Raw genomic sequence first — 21551 nt, 5'->3', positions numbered from 1 at the left:
GAGTTAATTGTTCTCAGGAACAGGAGGGCAGAACAATTTATCTCAGTGTCCAGGGACTGAGAAGGAGATAATCATTAAAAATGGTTTTTGCTTTTGATTGCTGGCAGGAAATCAGCCTTGCTCCTTGTATCCCAATTATGCAGCCTTGTTTTCTTTTGTAAGTTCTCTAGTTGGAGTTGATTTATTCTGATATTTCGTTTTGTGGACACTATTTATTTCTCCTTGGATTTGGCCAATTTTTATTTGGAATCTTAGACTGAGTACAAGTGAGATATCCAACTGTGGCAACAACACCACTAAATACAATCTGGTCCTGGGTGGCACAGTGGCTCAGTGGTTAGCACAGCACCAGGGACCTGGATTTGATTCCCACCTCGGGTGACTGTCTGTGTAGAGTTTACACATTCTCCCTGTGTCTGCGTTTTCTCCGGGTGCTCCAGTTTCCTCCCACAATCCAAAGATGTGCAGGTCAGGTGAATTGGCCATGCTAAATTGCCCATAGTGTTAGGTGCATTAGTTAAGGTTAAATATAGGGTCGGGGAATGGGGCAGGGTGGGTTGCTCTTCAGAGGGTCAGTATGGACTGGTTGGGCTGAAGGGTGTGTTTCCATACGGTAAGGAATTGAATCTAATCTAAACTTTAGCACAGTGACCACTGGATTGTGTTCAGGAGCAAGAACCATTACTATTGACTGTTTTTCTCCATAATAGAAGGACATAGGAATACCATTTTCTTACTCCTGCTGTCAGCCAACTGAACAAGGCACAAACTGAAAGTGAATTTGGAGCATACTAGTTTGTATGACTTGGGTGCCAACTTTTTAAACCTACAATATCACATTTAATGTAGCAATTAATTTTTAAACCTACAATATCACATTTAATGTAATCACCAACCGAGTCCTGAGATTCATGCATCTGAATGTGTCCTGGATTTAGTTTGAGATATCTGTGCTGTCTATTCCTTTTATATTTATATTCACATTAAGGTTGACATTCCTTGTTTATTGCCTTAGTTTCTGTACTTCTCAGCAATTTGTCTATATGCTTGCACATCAAATCTCTGTTTTGGATTTACAACATACTCCCAGTCATACAATTGCCCTTTGTGTCCCTTAGTTTATTCAATGCAGTTAATGCTCCTTCTAGCACATCATACTGTCTCAATTTTGTCTGTTTCCTCAGGTTCCATGTCCACAATATTCTTTTGCTCTTTATTGAAAGTGTTCTGAGATATCTCTCTGTGTGAGTGGAGTGTTATTCACAATATATATAAATGATTTGGATGAGGGAACATAATGTAGCATCTTAAAGTTTGCAGATGATACCAAGTTGGGTGGGAGGATGAACTGTGATGAGGATGCAGAGATCCTTCAGCATGATCTGGACAGGTTGGGTGAGGGGGCGAATCAATGGCAGATGTTTTATTTATGTTACAATTCTAAGCAACTGTGACCAGAAGGCCAATGTGCAGCTTGATGCCTTGGACATTTTAAATTTTGTCAACACATTTTATTTTCAATTTATTGCAGAAAGACAATATTATAAAGCACACAATAATGGCAAATGCACATTGTAATGCATTTGCTTCCTGAGGCAAAGTATTTAGCTCTTTCTTACTTACCTCACCATTAAAGTAGCAAAATATGGTGGCCACTAACAAACCCTGTGGGGAAATAAAATTTTCATAAATTAATACGCACAAAATATGTTAAGATAAAGTAATAGAAATTAAAATACCAACAATCTGAACTTGTATAACACCCTTGAACATTGTAAAATATTGCAAGTTACTTATTGCCTGAATACTGCCCTTGGAAGACATAACAAGAGCACAAAATTTTCTGATATGTGATGTTAAGAAATTTTGTGATTTATCATAAAGCAAACATACTCTCTGACTTCTTTAATGGTTTCCCTGTTTTCTGGCACAACAGAATATAAGAATTTGTGAAACTATGTTGTTAACCTGAATATTGCCAATAAGACACCAAATATGTTAGTCTGGTAGTCAGTGAAAAATAAACCTGCAGATGTTACTGGACAAATATACTGTTGCCAATAATTTGTCGACCCAGTGGAAAATTTGAGATTTTTGTTTTTCAATAAGAAAGACTTGATAGAAAAAAAAGCCTCTATTAAGGGCTAAACCATATGTACAGGTCTTGGAAAATCATGGCTGCACTCTGTTAAATAATCTATGAAAATCCTGTTTTCCCTGCAAAATTATAAACCTCTTCCTTGCAGACAATTATCTATGTTAAGTGCTTCAACAAGCATCTCAGCACTGCTTCCAACTAATCTCTCTCATTTACACCTTTCCCTGTTGCTCTTAACTCTACTGGAAATTGAATTTTACTTCATACAGGCAGGAACTCTCGTCATTGTTTTGCCGAATCATCTATTTCCATGCACAAAATGCAACAGTATCTTAAGGAAGAAGACTGGAGTAGTAGGAAGGTAAAAACTGGTGACTGATTCTGCAAACTAAAATAGGAATTGAGAAGGAAAGGCAAGGAAAGGCAAGTGAATGTAGACTGTCAACATTGTGGAAAGGCAAGGATTGCACTGTGGCCCAAATACATTGCAGTATTATAATTAAGGCTAACTTAACATAAATTACACATTATGATGGGTACTTAAATTGCAGTCAGCGAAATAAAGATCTTGATTTAGGAAACAGCTTAGTGGCATACCTGGTAATGCACAAATATGTGCATAATGTAGTCATAAATTTCGCCAGCTAGTCGGTTTTCTGGCCTCCAAGGGATAATGACAAACTGAATTCCCAGCAGTGGCACGAGTATTAAAGTTGCTCTAACAGCCTTCATGTACATATTGCTTTCAGTGCGGTGGGTATCTCTTAGCTTTGTAACCAGGACACGGACTATGTTGAGCAAGAAGAAAAGGTTGACCTGTGAATCACACAGAAATAATGTTATTAGACTCAAAAAATTATGAAGTATGAGATAAATCTGGATAACATACTTAGATTTTGTTGTTTAATTGTTCACAAGAAATAAACATTTTTTTTGCCTGAAGGAGATTTAACAGAAATATTTAGCCCAGTGATATTGAACTACAAATGTGCAATGCAAATATACATGAACAGGCCACTAGGCCCATCCATGCTTTGCATATCTATTAAATAGTGCAATCCCATGTTCCACTTCCCCCAAACATTGATAATGGCAGATCCTGGGAAAAAGTCACAGAAAGCAACCAAAACTGATTTTCTCAAATTGCTGAGACAATCAATCAAGCTTCAGTGGACTGAAGTTATTGATAATGAAGTGCTACACAAGTTCTACTAAATTACACATACATGTTTATCTAATCATATCAGAGAAAGTTATAAATTGGTCATTCATGCTGTTGAGCAGAAGGCAGTAAAGATATTAATTGCATGTTAAGTATGTATGGGTATAATTCAGAAATAACCTGAATTGTGACAATTACATTAAAGGAAGATTTAATTTTATATAACATCTTAAATGAACTCAGAACATTCCAGAACATTTTAAAACTAATTAAATACTTTTAGGAATATATTGTTGTTCTCTTGGAATCATGGCAGCCAATTCATGTGCAGCAAGTTTTCAAGAACAGCAGTCAACAATCGTAACTCTCTCACCCTCAAAATAATGTGGGAATTTTTTACATACCCTTGAAAGAGCAGATTGAACCTTGGCTGTCCTTTAAAAGACAGTTAACATCTCCAACAATGCAGCATTCCCTCAGCATTGAGCTGGAGTTTTTGCTTAAGCTTTTATGCTCAGGTCTCCAAAGTGCAACTTGAAATTACAATCCTGTGACCTAGAGGCAAACTTGCTATCAACTGAACATTAGCTGACATTATGAATAAAGCATAAATTGACTCAATCATAGGGAGTATGCAGAATTTGCAAAACTATCCTTCAATTAACTCTCTGATTAGGATGGAACAAATGATATCCATGATGCATTGTGAACAATCTGCAGATGAGGTGAGCTTGATAGACAGAATGGACCTGGTTAAAATAATTACAAATAACTTCTGATTGATTATGGTCGATGTCATTGTTAAAGTTGCATTAAAGCCTTTTCATGGTTAATAATAAGTTACTATATTTAACAAATAGAATGTTGCAATAGAATCCTGATCAAACGCTATCCCCTGAATACATTATACACTTATTGCAGAATATTTTGATTTCATTGTATTATAGGAAAATTGAGAATTCCAGTTTATCCACAGCAGAAGACAATATTTCCTTTTGTGAAAGTGGGAGAATAGCATTAATTTGTAATTAAACTACAGGAACATGTGGCTTGGTAACATGGAATTCTTAATAATTTGGTTGAGTCATTAGCAGTGGGAAAAACACAGCCAATCTCCTGCTTTTCGTAAAAGTAATTTTACGATTTGCTGAATCAAGGTATAAAAATAAGTCATGCATTACAGGAAGGTTATGATTTCACTAGAGAGGGTAGAAAAGAGATTTATGAGTATTTTGCTGGGAATGGAGAATTTTAGCTTTGATGAAAAATTGGGAAGGCTAGAATTGTTTTCTTTGAAACAGAGGGCAATATAAATATGATGTTTAAAGTTGTGATGGACATAAATGCAATGGATAAGAAGGACATATTTCCCTTAGGAGAGTGATATCAATAACTAACAGGTATAAATTTGAAGTGATTTTTGGAAGGATTTGGAATATGTTTTTTACAACCCAGCAGATTGTAGGGCCTGGAACTCACTGCCTGAAATGGTGATGAAAGCAAATATCACATTTAAATGAAAACACATTTGAATATGTAGTTGAAGTTCTGTAAAGTACAGGGAATAGACCAAGAGTTGGAAGATGATATTTGGCTTCAGAGCTCTTTTTCACCATATATGCATGAACTGAATGGCCTCTTCCTACGCCAAATATAGCAATACGGACCTCTTGTAAAATTTAAGTCAGTGAGAATCAAGGAGAATGTTTCACCAACTGGAGTCAGCCTAGCACAAAGGAAGGTGGATGGGGTTGTTGGAGGCCAACTTAGGGCAGCACGGTGGCACAGTGGTTAGCACTGCTGCCTCACAGCACCAGAGACCTGGGTTCAATTCCCGCCTCAGGCGACTCTCTGTGTGGAGTTTGCACATTCTCCCCGTGTTTGCGTGGGTTTCCGCCAGATGCTCCAGTTTCCTCCCACTGTCCAAAAATGTGCAGGTTAAGTGAATTGGCCAAGCTAAATTGCCTGTAGTGTTAGGTGAAGGGGTAAATGCAGGGGAATTGGTATGGGTGGGTTATGCTTCAGAGGGTCAGTGTGGACTTGTTGGGTCAAAGGGCCTGTTTCCACACTGTAAGTAATCTAATCTAAACCTAAATTATCTCAGCCACAGGAAATCACTACTGCAGTTTCCAAGAAGCAGGCCTCTTCAGCTGCTTCATCAATGACCTTCCCTCCCAAAGGTCAGAATGAAGGGTGTTCACTGAGAATTGCAGAATGGTTCTATTTACAACTCCTCAGATACTGAAGTAGTTTGTGTCTATCAGCTGTAAGACCTCAACAACATTCATTCTGGGATTGACCAATGGGGAGTAACATTCATACTAGTCAAGTGTCAGGCAAAGGCCATCTCCAACAAAGGAAAATGCAACCATTATCTATTGAAATTCAATGCATTATCATTGTTGAAGTCCATCCATCAATCTCCTGGGAGCACCATTGATCAAAACCTCAAATGTACCAGTCACATAAATCCTTTAAAACAAGTGTAATAGACTGGGTTTTCCGCAGCAGTGTCCTCAAGGTGTACACAAAGATAAATCTAGAGTATAATGGATGTCCCCACTTGTCTGGATGAATGTGACTCCAAAAACACTCAAGCAGAATGCACCTCGCCTGATTTGGACTCCATTCACCACTTTAAATATTTAATCCCACCACTACTGTTTCACTGTGACCACAGTCTATCTCACGGACTGTTACTGATAATAGTTGGTGCATGTTATGCTGGGCCAGTGTTCCTTTAACAGGCGAGTATTGCAACTACTGGTGGGTCTCAGTTATTTTGTACTGAATAGTTACTCGGCTCCAGTAATATAAAAAGCCATACAAAGTTGCTTACTGCAATCCAACAGAAGATTTGTTAATCACTTTGCACAAGCCCACAAACCTGACCGATGAGTCACCAGTGATCATGTGACTCATGTTTTACAATGGACAATGTGCCAGAGTAACAAAAACCAACTATAATCCATAACATCTACAACTCAGCAACTTGCCAAGCCTTCTTGAACCGCATTTTCCAAAACTGTGATCTCTGCTACCCAGGAGGACAATGGTAGCAGGTGAACCAGAACCCCACCCCAAATCCTACGACAGATCACTCACCTTCCTAACTTCCTTGTCCTCCTTCATCATCACTGGGTCAGGTTCTTTCAACTCCCTCCCTAACTGCAGTGTAGGTGTCCTTTCACCTCAGGAATACAGTGCTTCTAGTAACAAGCAGCTGGCTCCCATTTTCTCAAGATTGATTAAAGATAGGCGATAAAATCTAGCCTTATCAGTCACTCCTACCTTTTATCACTGAATAAGAAGAGATCTATGATTAGATGCTTGGGCAGATAGGCTGATCACACAGAGATAGTCAAGAGGGTACTGCTGGGATCAGTGTAACCTCTGCTCTGCAAATCTGTAACCAAGAGAAAGGTGAGAAAGAGGAATAGGTCAAAGATAGATCTTTGGGAAAGTTGAAGGCAGTAGAAGTGAGAAGAAAAATATACCTGAAGATGGTCTCACTATGACTGGACTGGTAAGAGCAGAACAAGGTGACAACAATCCTGCTTAGCTGGCAATTAAAGATCTTTGATAAGCACGGCTGCCCATGGCAACGAGTAAATGCAGTTGAAAAGAATGAAGAAGGATGGTGCAACATTTTCAGAGTTGCAGAGAATGTAAACTGTGAAGTTCCTGAATTCTGGGCAATTGATGCAAATTAATATCTGGCAGCAAGTGAAGCTGGGAAAATGGAAATCTTTTTCACTATTCCAGAGTATTGGATAAACTAAATGAAACCAAGTGAAGGGGACAATGTCTTCAGTTTCAGTAACCTTGAAAGTAGTATATCAATAAGGAGATCCCATCTTTTTCTGGGTAGCTCATAATGGTTGCATTACAAAAAAGTGCAGAGGAAATTAACAGAAGCTGTTTGTTCCATTGCAAATAGGTTTGATTTTAGAAAAATAATAAGAGAATGGAAATACAGTGAAACCTATTCATGTTATTACACCATGGATGTTAAGGCAACAATTTGCTAACTTGGACAGCTCCATTGTTTTGAAGTTGAATTATCAGCATGAAGAATCACCATCAGGTTCATGTTGTACATTTTGCCATCCAGTTGGAGTCATACCTGGCAAATCAGAATATAGAGTCGAAAAGTGTGGCACTGAGAAAGCACAGCCGATCAGGCACTATCCAAGGAGCAGAAGAGTCAGCATTTTGGGTATAAATCATTTATCAGGAATGAAGGACTTCACATTCCTGATGAAGGGATTATGTCCGAAACGTTGACTCTTCTACTCCTCGGATGCTACCTGACCTGCTGTGCTTCTCAAGCGCCATACTTTTCAACTTTGACTCTCCAACATCTGCAGTCCTCACTTTCTGCTACATCAGAAGTTAGCTGTGGTTATTGGAAATCAGTCAACTCAGTTCCAGAACATCTCTGCAGGAGTTCCTCAGGACAGTGTCGAAGGCACAACCTTCTTCAGCTGCTTCATCAATGACCACAAACATCTATTCCCTCCACCACAGACGCTCAGTAGATTCAGTGTGTACTATCTACAGAAACAATGCAGAAATTCAGCAAAGATCCTAAGATAGCACCTTCCAAACCCATAACCACTTCCATCTAAGGATAAGTGCAGTAATTCCATGGGAACACCACCAATTGCACGTTCCTCTTCAAGCCACTCACCACCTGTCCTGGAAATATACCGCTATTCCATCAATGTCACTGGTTCAGAATCTTGGAATTCCCTCGATAAGGGCACTGTTGGTCAACACACAGCACATAGCCTGCAGCGGGTGCAAGAAGACAGCTCACCACCATCTTCTCAAGGGCAATTACAGATGGGCAATGACAGCTGGCCCAGCCACTGACATGCACACCCCATGAATGATTAACAAAAACTCAAGTTTATGGCATCCTACATTGGGGACATGGAATACAAATGCAAGAAGCTATGTTAAACCTGTATAAAACACTGGTTCGGCCTGAACTACAGTATTGTCTCTAGTTCTTCCACCACATTAAGAGAATGCAAAGGCATTAGCGAGGGCACAGAAAACGGTCACGACAACGTTACCATGCATGAGGAACTGCAGTTACATACAAAGATTGAAGAATTTGAGGTTGGTTTCTTTGAGAAATAAAACAGATGGTTCTATCAAGATTTGAGAGAGATATTCAAAGTCATAATTGGTCTGGACCGAGTAGATAGGGGGAAATTGTTCCCATTAGCAGAAAGAAAGACAGTCAGAGGCTAGGGATGTAAGATAATTGGCAAATGATGCAAACCAATCTGAGTAGAAAACCATTTGACGTTGTGTGAGGTTAGGATCTGGAATGCATTACCAGTGAACATAGTGGAGGCAGGCTCATTGAGGGCATTCAGAAGGGACGCAGATTTTCATCTGAAATGGAAACATTTGCAGAGCTGCACTGAGAAATTAAAGAAGTGGATATGGGTGAATTGCTCCTTCGGATGGCCAGGATAGGCACAACGGGCTGAATAAAAGCAAATTACTGCGGATGTTGGAATCTGAAACCAAAAGACCTGCTGAGATTTTCCAACATTTTCTCTTTTGACAACGGACTGAATGTCCTCCTTCTGTGGTCTGACCATTCTAAATTTCTGATTGAATCAAGTGGATTAACATAGCAAATTATTGAGATTCTGAGACTGCACACGAGTTTAAATATTCTGATAGATGGTCTGTTTCACAACAAATCATTCTGGAATGCCCTGTCTAATGCTACTATTGAGATCAATATTCTGAAATGCTCATGCTGTGTTATACATATTCTTGTTATCCACCCAGAATTGTTTGAGCCCATCCAAACCCATTTCATATAACATCGATGTAAGTCAGCACAGAGACACAAGGTTCCTCTAAGGTTAAGTTGAATGCGAACGCTGATTCCAAAGGGGCAAATGCAACAATTGAATTTGAATTTCCTGCAGAGTGCTTCAACAGCTTGCAGCTCACGTTAACAAATTCAAGTCCGCAATGCTCATGATTTTCCATGTAAAGATTGGAGAATTAAAGGAAACAAATGCCTGGATTTCTGACAGAGCCTGCCAGTCAGCAAGGATTCATGCCAGTAACATGTACTTGTAAATGATCCTTGAAATACTAACACTTTGCGCTTCCAAAATATATTGGAACAGGCATGGGCAGCAGCCATAAAGGTTAAAATTACTATTCATTTTCAAATAAAATATACTTTAAATGTGACTTGTCAAGCATCACATCTTCCTTTAATGTTATGTCTACCCTTCATTGCACAACCGAGTTCATTGAATGAGCTGGATTGAAAGTACTATTAATATCAATGATACATTTTATCAAAACATCTGAAAGAACTGCAGGACACTGGAAATCAGAAACAGAAACAGAAATTGCTGGAAAAGCTCAGCAGGTCTGGCAGCATTTGTGAAGAGAAATCAGAGTGAACAGTTCCGGTCCAGTGACCCTTCCTCAGAACAAAAGGCAGTTTCTCTCTTGGTAGGTCTGGTTTCTTTTCAACTTAAAATACATCACTGTTATTCATCAGCAAAAGTATCACAGATATTTGAGGAAACCGTTAAATTGGCCTCAAAAATCCACAATCTTTCTGTGCACTCCATCATAACTTAGAACATCAACTGCAAGAGACAAAAAAAGAGTGTGGTGCTGAAAAAGCACAGCATGTCAGGCAGCATCCGAGGAGCAGGAAAATCGACATTTCAGGCAATAGCCTTTCACCAGAAATGTGAAGATTCCTGGGCTTTCCTGATGAACGGCTTTTGCCTGAAACATCGATTTTCCTGCTCCTCGGATGCTCCCTGACCTGCTGTGCTTTTTCTCAGTACACTCTTGACTCTGATCTCCAGCATCTGCAGTCCTCACTTTCCTCTGGAAGGGACTAAAGATAATCTGAGATCTGACACTCTGGCTCATACAGTGTGCCTAATAGTTACCTAATTTATCATAGATGGAGCCTCTGCCCCTTCCAAATACAGGCTTTTGTGCAAGGGGAAAGAGGAGGGGCAAGGGGTTCCCTAACTGAGCAGGCAGGCTCCATGACTAGCTCAATTGCCAGATATTTCCAGATTAACCCCAATGGGGTTATCACAGCTGCACATGCAGAGGGAATAGCCCTGGAAATTAATATCTCAATGAAATGCTCTTTTCCAATCCCGGTGGAGTCAGTGGTAAAATATCTTGGAACTTGCTCCGTCAATTTTTAAGACAATAATCAATTTAAAAAAACAATTTTTTGAACAAATAAGATCCACTTGTAACTACTGCTGTGTTATTATGTTGATGTTGCTTTATCAAAATAATTACTTAGCAATGCAAATACCATATTGAACCAGGTTTTGTGATTGGTGATAAAGAGATGAGCTTGACAGATACTTAGAGAAGAGCTAGTCACAAAGATTTAGTGGGGCCTGTCGTATTGATTTCCTTTATTGAATCTGGTGCAGTATCAGAACTGAAACCGAACTGTATCATGCCCCAGATGGCAGGCTAGGGGGTTAAAATCAAGTGACATCTTCCCTGCCAAGAGTTCCTTTTCTCATACAAAAACAGAAATTGTTGTAAAATCTCAGCAGGTCTAGCAGTATGTGTGGAGAGAAACCAGGGTTAAAGCTTTGGGTCCAGTAACTCCCCTTCCTACAGAAGATGGGATGGGGGAGGGAGAGAGTAAACCACAGGTTTAGATGGAGATAGAGCCCAAACAGGGGGACAAACAGTTGAACGGTCAAATGAGTCGTAAATTGTCAACCTGAGGAATGAATAGCTGCTAATGGGGACAATTAGTGATTGACAATGGGTAGTCATAGAGTCATAGAGGTGCACAGCACTGAAACAGACCCTTCGGTCTAACTTGTCCATATCTACCAGATATCCCAACCCAATCTAGTCCCACCTGCCAGCACCCGGCCCATATCCCTTTGAACCCTTCCTATTCATACACCCATCCAAATACCTCCCTGCATCACTGCCTCTGGCATTCCACACATGCACCACTCAGTGCATGAAAATGTTGCCCCGTGGTCTCTTTTCTAATTTTCTCCTCTCACTCTAAACCTATGCCCTCCAGTTTTGCACTCCCCACCCTAGGGAAAATACTTTGTCTATTTACCCTGTCCATGCCCCTCATGATTTTGTAAACCTCTATAAGGTCACTCCTCAGCCTCCGACACTCCAGAGGAAACAGCCTTAGCCTATTCAACCTCTCCCTACAGCTCAAATCCTCCAACCCTGGCAATATCCTTGTAAATCTTTTCTGAACCCTTTCAAGTTTCACAACATTCTTCCGATGAGACGGAGACCAGAATTGCACAACATTCCAAAAGTGGCCTAACCAATGTCGTGTACAGCTGCACCATGACCTCCCTACACCTGTACTCAATACTCTGACCAATAAACGAAAGCATACCAAACGCCTTCTTCACTATCCTATCTACCTGCAGTTCTACTTTCAAGGAGCTATGAACCTGCACTCCATGTTCTCTTTGTGCAGCCACACTCCCCAGGACCTTACCATTAATTGTATAAGTTTAGGGTGTAGGTTTGTTCGCTGAGCTATAGGTTTGATATCCAGATGTTTCATTACCTGGCTAGGTAACACCATCAGTAGCAACCTCCAAGTGAAGCGAAGCTGTTGTCTCCTGCTTTCTAGTTATATCTTTCTCCTGGATGGGGTTCCTAGGGTTTGTGGTGATGTCACTTCCTGTTCGTTTTCTGAGGGTTTGATAGATGGCATCTAGATCCATATGTTTGTTCATGGCATTTTGTTTGGAGCGCCAGACCTCTAGGAATTATCTGGCATGCCTTTGCTTAGCCTGTCCCAGGATAGATGTGTTGTCCCAGTCAAAATGGTGGCTTTTTTCTTTCCATACACACTAGGACAACACATCTATTCTGGGACAGGCTAAGCAAAGGCATGCCAGAGAATTCCTAGAGGCCTGGCGCTCCAACCACAACACCATAAACAAACATATGGATCTAGATGCCATCTATCAACCTCTCAGAAAACAAACAGGAAATGACATCACCACAAACCCCAGGAACCTCATCCAGGAGAAAGATATGAATAGAAAGCAGGAGACAACAGCTTCGCTTCACTTGGAGGTTGCCACTGATGATGTTACCTAGCCAGGTAATGAAACGTCTGGATATCAAACCTACAGCTCAGCGAGCAAACCTATACCTTAAATCTCAACCTGAGCTACAAACCTTCACAAACCTTGCAAGTGTATAAGTCCTGCTAAGATTTGCTTTCCCAAAATGCAGCATCTCACATTTCCCGAACTTAAACTCCACTCCTCAGCCCATTGGCCCAACTGATCAAATCCTGTTGTAATCCAAGGTAACCTTCTTCGTTGTCCACTACTCCTATAATTTTGGTGTAATCTGCAAACTTACTAACTATACCTCTTACATTCAAGTCCAAATAATTTATATAAATGACAAAAATTAGTGGACCCAGCATCCATCCTTGTGGCACTCCACTGGTCACAGGCCTACAGTCTGAAAACTAACTCTCCACCACTACCCTCTGTCTTCTACCTTTGAGCTAGTTACATGTCCAAATGGCTAGTTATCCCTGTATTGCATGAGATCTAACCTTGCTAATCAGTCTCCCATGGGGAACCTTGTTGAACGCCTTACTGAAGTCCATATAGATCACATCTACTGCTCTGCCCTCATCAGTCCTCTTTGTTACTTCTTCAAAAAATTCAGTCAAGTTTGTGAGACATGATTTCCCACGCACAAAGTCATGTTGACTATCCCGATTCAGTCATTGCCTTTCCAAATACATGTATGTACATCCTGCCCCTTAGGATTCCCTCCAACAACTTGCCCACCACTGATATCAGGCTCACTGGTCTATAGTTCCCTGGCTTGTCTTTACCACCTTGCTTAGATAGTGGCACCACGTTAGCCAACCTCCAGTCTTCCGGCACCTCACTTGTGATTTTCAATGATACAAATATCTCAGCAAGGGGCCCTGCAATCAGTTCTCTGGCTTCCCACAGTGTTCTAGGGTACACCTGATCAGGTCCTGGAGATTTATCACTTTCACGCATTTCAAGACATCCAGCACTTACTCCTCTTTAATATGGACATTTTTCAAGATGTCACCATCTATTTCCCTACAGTCTACATCTTCCATGTCCTTTCCCTCAGTAAACATTGATGCAAAATACTAGTTTAGTATCTCCCCCATCTCCGGCAGCTCCACACAAAGGCCGCCTTGCTGATCTTTGAGGGGTAAAAAGTGAGGTCTGCAGATGCTGGAGATCAGAGCTGAAAATGTGTGGCTGGTTAAAGCACAGCAGGTCAGGCAGCATCCAAGGAACAGGAAATTTGACGTTTCGGGCCAGAGCCCTTCGTCAGGAATGAGGAGAGTGTGCCAGGCAGGCTAAGATAAAAGGTAGGGAGGAGGGACTTGGGGGAGGGGCGATGGCGATGTGATAGGTGGAAGGAGGTCAAGGTGAGGGTGATAGGCCGGAGTGGGGTGGGGGCGGAGAGGTCAGGAAGAAGATTGCAGGTTAGGAGGGCGGTGCTGAGTTCGAGGGAATCGACTGAGACAAGGTGGGGGGAGGGGAAATGAGGAGAAATCTGAGTTCATCCCTTGTGGTTGGAGGGTTCCCAGGCGGAAGATGAGGCGCTCTTCCTCCAACCGTCGTGTTGTTATGCTCTGGCAATGGAGGAGTCCAAGGACCTGCATGTCCTCGGTGGAGTGGGAGGGAGAGTTAAAGTGTTGAGCCACGGGGTGGTTGGGTTGGTTGGTCCGGGCGTCCCAGAGGTGTTCCCTGAAGCGTTCCGCAAGTAGGCGGCCCGTCTCCCCAATATAGAGGAGGCCACATCGGGTGCAGCGGATGCAATAGATGATGTGTGTGGAGGTGCAGGTGAATTTGTGGCGGATATGGAAGGATCCCTTGGGGCCTTGGAGAGAAGTAAGGGTGGAGGTGTGGGCGCAAGTTTTGCATTTCCTGCGGTTTCAGGGGAAGGTGCCGGGAGTGGAGGTTGGGTTGGTGGGTTGTGTGGACCTGATGAGGGAGTCACGAAGGGAGTGGTCTTTGCGGAACGCTGATAGGGGAGGGGAGGGAAATATATCCCTGGTGCTGGGGTCCCGGCACCTTAGCTTGCAACCGCAGGAAATGCAATAGATGATGTGTGTGGAGGTGCAGGTGAATTTGTGGCGGATATGGAAGGATCCCTTGGGGCCTTGGAGAGAAGTAAGGGTGGAGGTGTGGGCGCAAGTTTTGCATTTCCTGCGGTTGCAAGCTAAGGTGCCGGGACCCCAGCACCAGGGATATATTTCCCTCCCCTCCCCTATCAGCGTTCCGCAAAGACCACTCCCTTCGTGACTCCCTCATCAGGTCCACACAACCCACCAACCCAACCTCCACTCCCGGCACCTTCCCCTGAAACCGCAGGAAATGCAAAACTTGCGCCCACACCTCCACCCTTACTTCTCTCCAAGGCCCCAAGGGATCCTTCCATATCCGCCACAAATTCACCTGCACCTCCACACACATCATCTATTGCATCCGCTGCACCCGATGTGGCCTCCTCTATATTGGGGAGACGGGCCGCCTACTTGCGGAACGCTTCAGGGAACACCTCTGGGACGCCCGGACCAACCAACCCAACCACCCCGTGGCTCAACACTTTAACTCTCCCTCCCACTCCACCGAGGACATGCAGGTCCTTGGACTCCTCCATTGCCAGAGCATAACAACACGACGGTTGGAGGAAGAGCGCCTCATCTTCCGCCTGGGAACCCTCCAACCACAAGGGATGAACTCAGATTTCTCCAGTTTCCTCATTTCCCCTCCCCCCACCTTGTCTCAGTCGATTCCCTCGAACTCAGCACCGCCCTCCTAACCTGCAATCTTCTTCCTGACCTCTCCGCCCCCACCCCACTCCGGCCTATCACCCTCATCTTGACCTCCTTCCACCTATCACATCACCATCACCCCTCTCCCAAGTCCCTCCTCCCTACCTTTTATCTTAGCCTGCCTGGCACCCTTTCCTCATTCCTGATGAAGGGCTCTGGCCCGAAACGTCGAATTTCCTGTTCCTTGGATGCTGCCTGACCTGCTGATCTTTGAGGGGCCCTGTTCTTTCCCTACTTACCCTCTCGTCCTTAATTTCTTCATAAAAACCCTTTGGATTCGCCTTAACTCTATTTGCCAAATCTATCTCATGCCCCCTTTTTGCCCTCCTGATTTCCCTCTTAAGTATACTCCTACTGCTTTTATGCTCTTCTAAGGATTCACTTGATCTATCTTGTCTATACCTTTCATATACTTGCTTTTTTTTCTGAACCAAACCCCCAATTCTTTTCATCATCCAGCATTCTGTGTGGTAACAGTCGAGAGTGTGGTGTTGGAAAAGCACAGCACGACAGGCAGCATCTGAGGAAATTGACGCATCAGGAACTCCTGATGAAGGGCTTTTGCCCAAAATGTTGATTTTCCTTCTCCTCGGATACTGCCTGACCTGCTGTACTTTTCCAGCATTCCAGCATTTCACCCTTGACTCTAATCTCCAGCATCCGCAGTCCTCACTTTCGCCTAGTGTGTGGTAGCAGCCCATATGATGCCAAGGCCGGGTGAGTGTGGGTGGGAAAAGCATGGAGAAATGTGTTCAAGCTCTAAAGTTGTTGTACTCGACATGAATTCCAGAAGGCTGCAGGATTTAGAAAAAGGCTCCAGTGAAAATTATTCAAAAGGCTTTCAGGATTACAATATGCAACAACTCAGAGATACCTAGGCTTTTCTGGGACCTTCCATCTGACTCCATCCCCTCTCCCAACCCAACCTCCTGTCGTATACTTACAATACCTTCTGACCTTATGCTCTGAAAAGAAAAAAAAACAAATTAGAGCTTAAGCACCTTTCTCCATGTTTTCACCCACCCCCATCCACTAGGTTTGGCATTACATGAGCTGCAACCTTGCACTACCCATCGTCATTCACTAATTGTCCCCACTAGCAGCTATTCATTCCCCAGGCTGGCCATTAATCACTGCTTTGTGTGTCTAACTGTGATTCTCTCTCTTTGAGCTCTATCTCCACCTATTGTTTACTCTGCACTCTCCTAACCTCTGTACTATCATCACCTTTTCCTGGCTACCATCAGTTCTGAAGAAGAGTCACTGAATCCGAAATGTTAACTCTAATCTCTCCCCACGATGCTGCCAGACCTGCTGATCATTTCCGGCATTTCCTGTTTCAGATTTCCATCATCTACATGTTCTAGAGTCATAGAGTCATCGAGATGTACAGCACAGAAACAGACCCTTCAGTACAACTTGTCCATGCCGACCAGATATCCCAATCCAATCTAGTACCACCTGCCAGCCCATATCCCTCCAAACCCTTCCTATTCATATACCCATCCAGATGCCTTTTAAATACTGCAATTGTACTAGCCTCCACCACTTCCTTTGGCAGCTCATTTCTGATGCCTGCTCACCTTCCCAGCTGGGGTATTACCTGTAGTGAGAGTGGCAATAAGAAGCACACCCACAAGCTAATTGTGGCCCTTAACTGGATATTTACTGGCCATTTCAGGGCCTCCTCTTTCCATAACTCTCTAGTCTGATGCGTTTCACTGGATGAGCTGGTAGCAGCTGGGGCTACCTCCTTTTAGTACTCCCAGTATTCATCAGAAGTACTTCCAAGGAATTTCCCCACATATCATTCTTCCCCACTGCCCTGTTCATCCTGACACCCCCAAACTTGACCCCCCTCACACTACTGACCGTGACCGGTCAACCTAACTTTGATATAAAATTCAGACAGTGGAGTCTGGCAACATTGCAGGCAGGCTGGTCAGATGTTCAGAGTGAAACGTTCTTGCAGATTACAAAGCAATGAGTATGTGTCAAAGATTACAATTCACATCTCAGGATATTTTACAGAAAGCGGAATCAAACTTGAGCCATATACATGGGATTAAGGTAGGATTCGAAATATCGTAAACAGCCATAAAGATATTATTTTTAAAATCTTGGAATTTTTAAATGTTCTTATGAGTGAATGACACCTCACAATTAGAAAATCAGTTTTTCACAGTTGGCATAATTGTTCAGTAATTATAACAGTGTGTGGTTAAAACGTACATCTTACTCAACATGTGGTCATAATTTCCAACAGTTTTTGCAGTGAATGTAATGTGTTAATATTGAAGTTTCTGTCAATTACTGATTCGGTATTGATATACATCAACAAAGGTTGCAATACAGCATACTATGGAGGAGCTGAGTATCCCTGTGTTCAGGCACCACAAGTTACTGTCAATTTTATTCCATCAGTTGAGAGTGCTGACAGTTTCTCTTCCATTACAACTACAAATTATGAATCATTAATGTATTAGGGAGATGGAGTGCTCCTTGGAAACTGTTCATAATTGTAGCTGACCAAAAAATTCTCATACTGTGCCTGCCCAACCATATATTAGCTGTTCAGCTGAAATCCTTACCAATAGAGCTGCAACAATCGGAGCGTGTACTATGTAAAGCAGATGTGTTTCAACACTTATCCAGCAACTGCAAGAAATGCAAATGCAAAAATGAAACATATTAAAGTAGTTATACATGTACATTCATATCTTAAAATCTAGTGAAATTTAAAAAAATGTAAATTTGCAATGTTCTGATCTTAGTGATCCTGTGTGACGGTACAAATAGAGCACATTACATGACATGCACTTACACAATATTTTTGCCTCATTGTTAGTTCATCAGCAAATGTTATTTTTGAAGAGTTTAATTCTAGCTATGCTATATTAATATTCATACTGATGCCATGCAGCGTCCACGAGTGGTGTGATAGCCTCAGTGCTAGTGTTGTTTGCACTGTTGTCTGCATGTTAGAAAGTTGTAAGATCAAGTCCTACTTTCTTGTAACATCCAGTTACAAAGGGAATGAAACAGGTGGGATGGCACCACCAGCCCATTACTAAGCACCCTGCCCTGTTCACAACCTGGCTGCCATTTTTAGCCCAGAGATAAGATTCCCATGTTGTACCCTCTTGAAGTCTGCTGTCTATATCTTACCATGCACCAAATCCTGCTTACCACTCATCCCTACACATGGCGACTTACATTGACTCTTGGTCAAGCAATAACATGGGGACAAATTTTACATCCTTGGTTATATTCCCTTCAATATCTTGCCCTTCTGAAATCTTTTGCAGCCCCACATCCACTGCAGTACTCAACTAATACTAATTCTTCTGCATCCCCAATTTTAACTGGTCTACTATTGGTGGCTGTAATTTCAGATGTCTGTGAGGGGAGACACTGGATGTTCATTTTTACACCTTTTTATCTTTCTTTCTTCCTTAAACATATGCTTTAAAACCTACCTTTTTGAACCAGCTTTTGGCAACCTGTCCTCATTTCACGTTACATGCCTTAACATCAAATTTTGCTTCAGAACTTTCCTCTGAATGGCCTTGGAACGTATCACTATGCCAGTAGCACTTCACAGATATGAGTTTATTTTGCAATAAGTAATGTGATAACACCAGAAATGCTCAGTTATCAAGGTTAATGGCAAATCGATCCTAGGAGAATCAGCTTCTGTTCCAAGCAGCTCTTGAGCTCCAGAGAACATATGGAAAGTTATTTTATTTCCTTTAGCTGGATATGAGTCTGCAACTTTCCTTTTCCTTTCAGAATGAATTCCACTGCCACCATCCTCGTCATTTAAATTACTATTAATATCCTGGGAGTTACCATAGATCAGAAACTAACTGGACATGCCATAAATACACTGTGGCTGCAAGAGCAAGTCAGAGGCTAGGAATCCTGTGACGAATAACTCATCCATTGACTCCCTGAAGCCTGTTCACCATTTACAAGGCACAAGTCAGGGATGGAACAGAGTACTGGTGTTTTGGATGAATACAGCTCCAACAACACGAAAGAACCTTGGCACCATTTGGAGCAAAGCAGGCTGCTTGATTGGCATCACATCCACAAACATTCACTCTCTCCACCACCAATATCCAGAAGTAATATCATTGACAAGATATACTACAGAAATTCTGGATTAATGGTGCTGGAAGAGCACAGCAGTTCAGGCAGCATCCGAGGAGCAGTAAAATTGACAAAAGCCCTTCATCAGGAATAAAGGCAGAGAGCCTAAAGGGTGGAGAGATAAGCTAGAGGAGGGTGGGGGTGGGGAGAAAGGAGCCCCAGCTATGCCTGTCTTTTTGTTGGTTATGTAGAACAGTCGATCTTCCGTAATTACACTGGCACCACTCCCCACCTCTTCCTCCGCTACACTGCTGACTGCATTGGCGCCACCTCATGCTCCCACATCAACTTCACCAACACATTCCATCCTGACATTAAATTTACCTGGACCATCTCTGACACCTCCCTTCCCTTCCTGGAGCTCTCCATCTCCATTAATGACGACCGACTTGACACTGACATTTTTTACAAACCCACGACTCCCACAGCTATCTGGATGACACCTCTTCCCACCCTACCTCTTGCAAAAATGCCATCTCGTATTCGCAATTCCTCAGCCTCCACCGTATCTGCTCCCAGGAGGACCAGTTCCACCACAGAACACACCAGATGGCCTCCTTCTTTAGAGACCGCAATTTCCCCTCCCACGTGGTTAAAGATGCCCTCCAACCCATCTCGTCCACATCCCGCACATTCGCCCTCAGATCCTACCCCTCCAACCGTAACAAGGACAGAACACCCCTGGTGCTCACCTTCCACTCTACCAACCTTCGCATTAACCAAATCATCCACCAACATTTCCGCCACCTCCAAAAAGACCCCACCACCAGGGATATATTTCCCTCCCTACCCCTTTCTGCCTTCTGCAAAGATCGTTCCCTCTGTGGGGGCTACCTGGTCAGGTCCACACCCCCCTACAACCCACCCTCCCATCCTGGCACCTTCCCATGCCACCGCAGGAACTGTAAAACCTGTGCCCTCACCTCCTCCCTCACCTATCCAAGGCCCTAAAGGAGCCTTCCACATCCATCAAAGTTTTACCTGCACATCCACCAATATCATTTATTGTATCCGTTGCTCCGAATGTGATCTCCTCTACATTGGGGAGACTGGACACCTCCTAGCAGAGCACTTTAGGGAACATCTCCGGGACACCAGCACCAATCAACCGCACCGCCCTGTGGCCCAACATTTCAACTCCCCTTCCCACTCTGCTGAGGACATGGAGGTCCTAGGCCTCCTTCACCGCCGCTCCCTCACCACCAGACGCCTGGAGGAAGAACACCTCATCTTCCGCCTCAGAACACTTCAACCCCAGGGCATCAATGTGGACTTCAACAGTTTCCTCATTTTCCCTTCCCCCACCTCACCCTAGTTCCAAACTTCCAGCTCAGCACTGTCCCCATGACTTGTCCTACCTGCCTATCTTCTTTTCCACCTATCCACTCCACCCTCCTCCCTGACCTAACACCTTCATCCCCTCCCCCACTCACCTATTGGACTCTATGCTACTTTCTCCCCACCTTCACCCTCCGGTAGTTTATCTCTCCACCCTTCAGGCTCTCTGCCTTATTCCTGATGAAGGGCTTTTGTCCGAAACGTCGATATTACTGCTCCTCGGATGCTGCCTGAACTGCTGTGCTCTTCCAGCACCACTAATCCAGAATCTGGTTTCCAGCATCTGCAGTCATTGTTTTTACCTATACTACAGAAATTGTCCAAGGCTCCATTGACAGCACTAAGCCCAGGATGACCCTCTCCAGAAGGAAAGGGCAGCAGATACATGGGAACAGCCTGAATGAAAGGGCCTGCCAAACCACTCACTTTCCAGACTTGGAAATATATCAATGTTCTTTCAGTATTGCTGGGTGAAAAAAACTATCCTGCGCTAGATTTTGAGATAGGGTCAAATATATATTTATATATTACTGTAACATGCAGTTGCACCAACATTTTATCATTTAATTCAATCAATGACATCGTAGAATTTCAACATGAGTGTATTTGTAAGCAGAGGGATATGGTAATTCAGTACTGTATGTTACCTGTGAAGGATCTACATATAATAACAATCCCAGAATATGACAAACTATCTTAAATTATAGAGATATTTTTACTGATCTCTACTGTACCAGATTAGAAATTAGTTAAACTCCCTGATGAGTACTACACTGTAATTAAAATTCTCATGCAGTACAGCCCTCCAAATCACAAATATGGATAAACAAACCATGGATTAAATTAACATTTATTCACACTCCAGTGATTACTTACTTTTTTTCACTACCTGG

General features: G+C 42.8%; 1 protein-coding gene across 1 annotated transcript in view; it reads right to left on the bottom strand.

Annotated features, from left to right (window-relative positions):
- calcr (calcitonin receptor) overlaps window positions 1–21551 on the bottom strand; it is a 157685-nt gene that overhangs the window by 4491 nt on the left and 131643 nt on the right. Inside the window, exons 12-14 of the mRNA XM_060825461.1 lie at window positions 17757–17823; window positions 2696–2914; window positions 1624–1665 (exon numbers count right to left, since the gene is read on the bottom strand). Coding sequence (XP_060681444.1) covers window positions 1624–1665; window positions 2696–2914; window positions 17757–17823 — 328 coding nt within the window. The remainder of the gene's footprint in view (window positions 1–1623; window positions 1666–2695; window positions 2915–17756; window positions 17824–21551) is intronic.

Source organism: Hemiscyllium ocellatum, chromosome 5 (assembly GCF_020745735.1).
Source record: "Hemiscyllium ocellatum isolate sHemOce1 chromosome 5, sHemOce1.pat.X.cur, whole genome shotgun sequence".
Classification (NCBI taxonomy): Eukaryota; Metazoa; Chordata; class Chondrichthyes; order Orectolobiformes; family Hemiscylliidae; genus Hemiscyllium; species Hemiscyllium ocellatum.
Note: the sequence above shows the minus strand (reverse complement) of the source record. Positions and strands in the feature narration are given on the sequence as shown.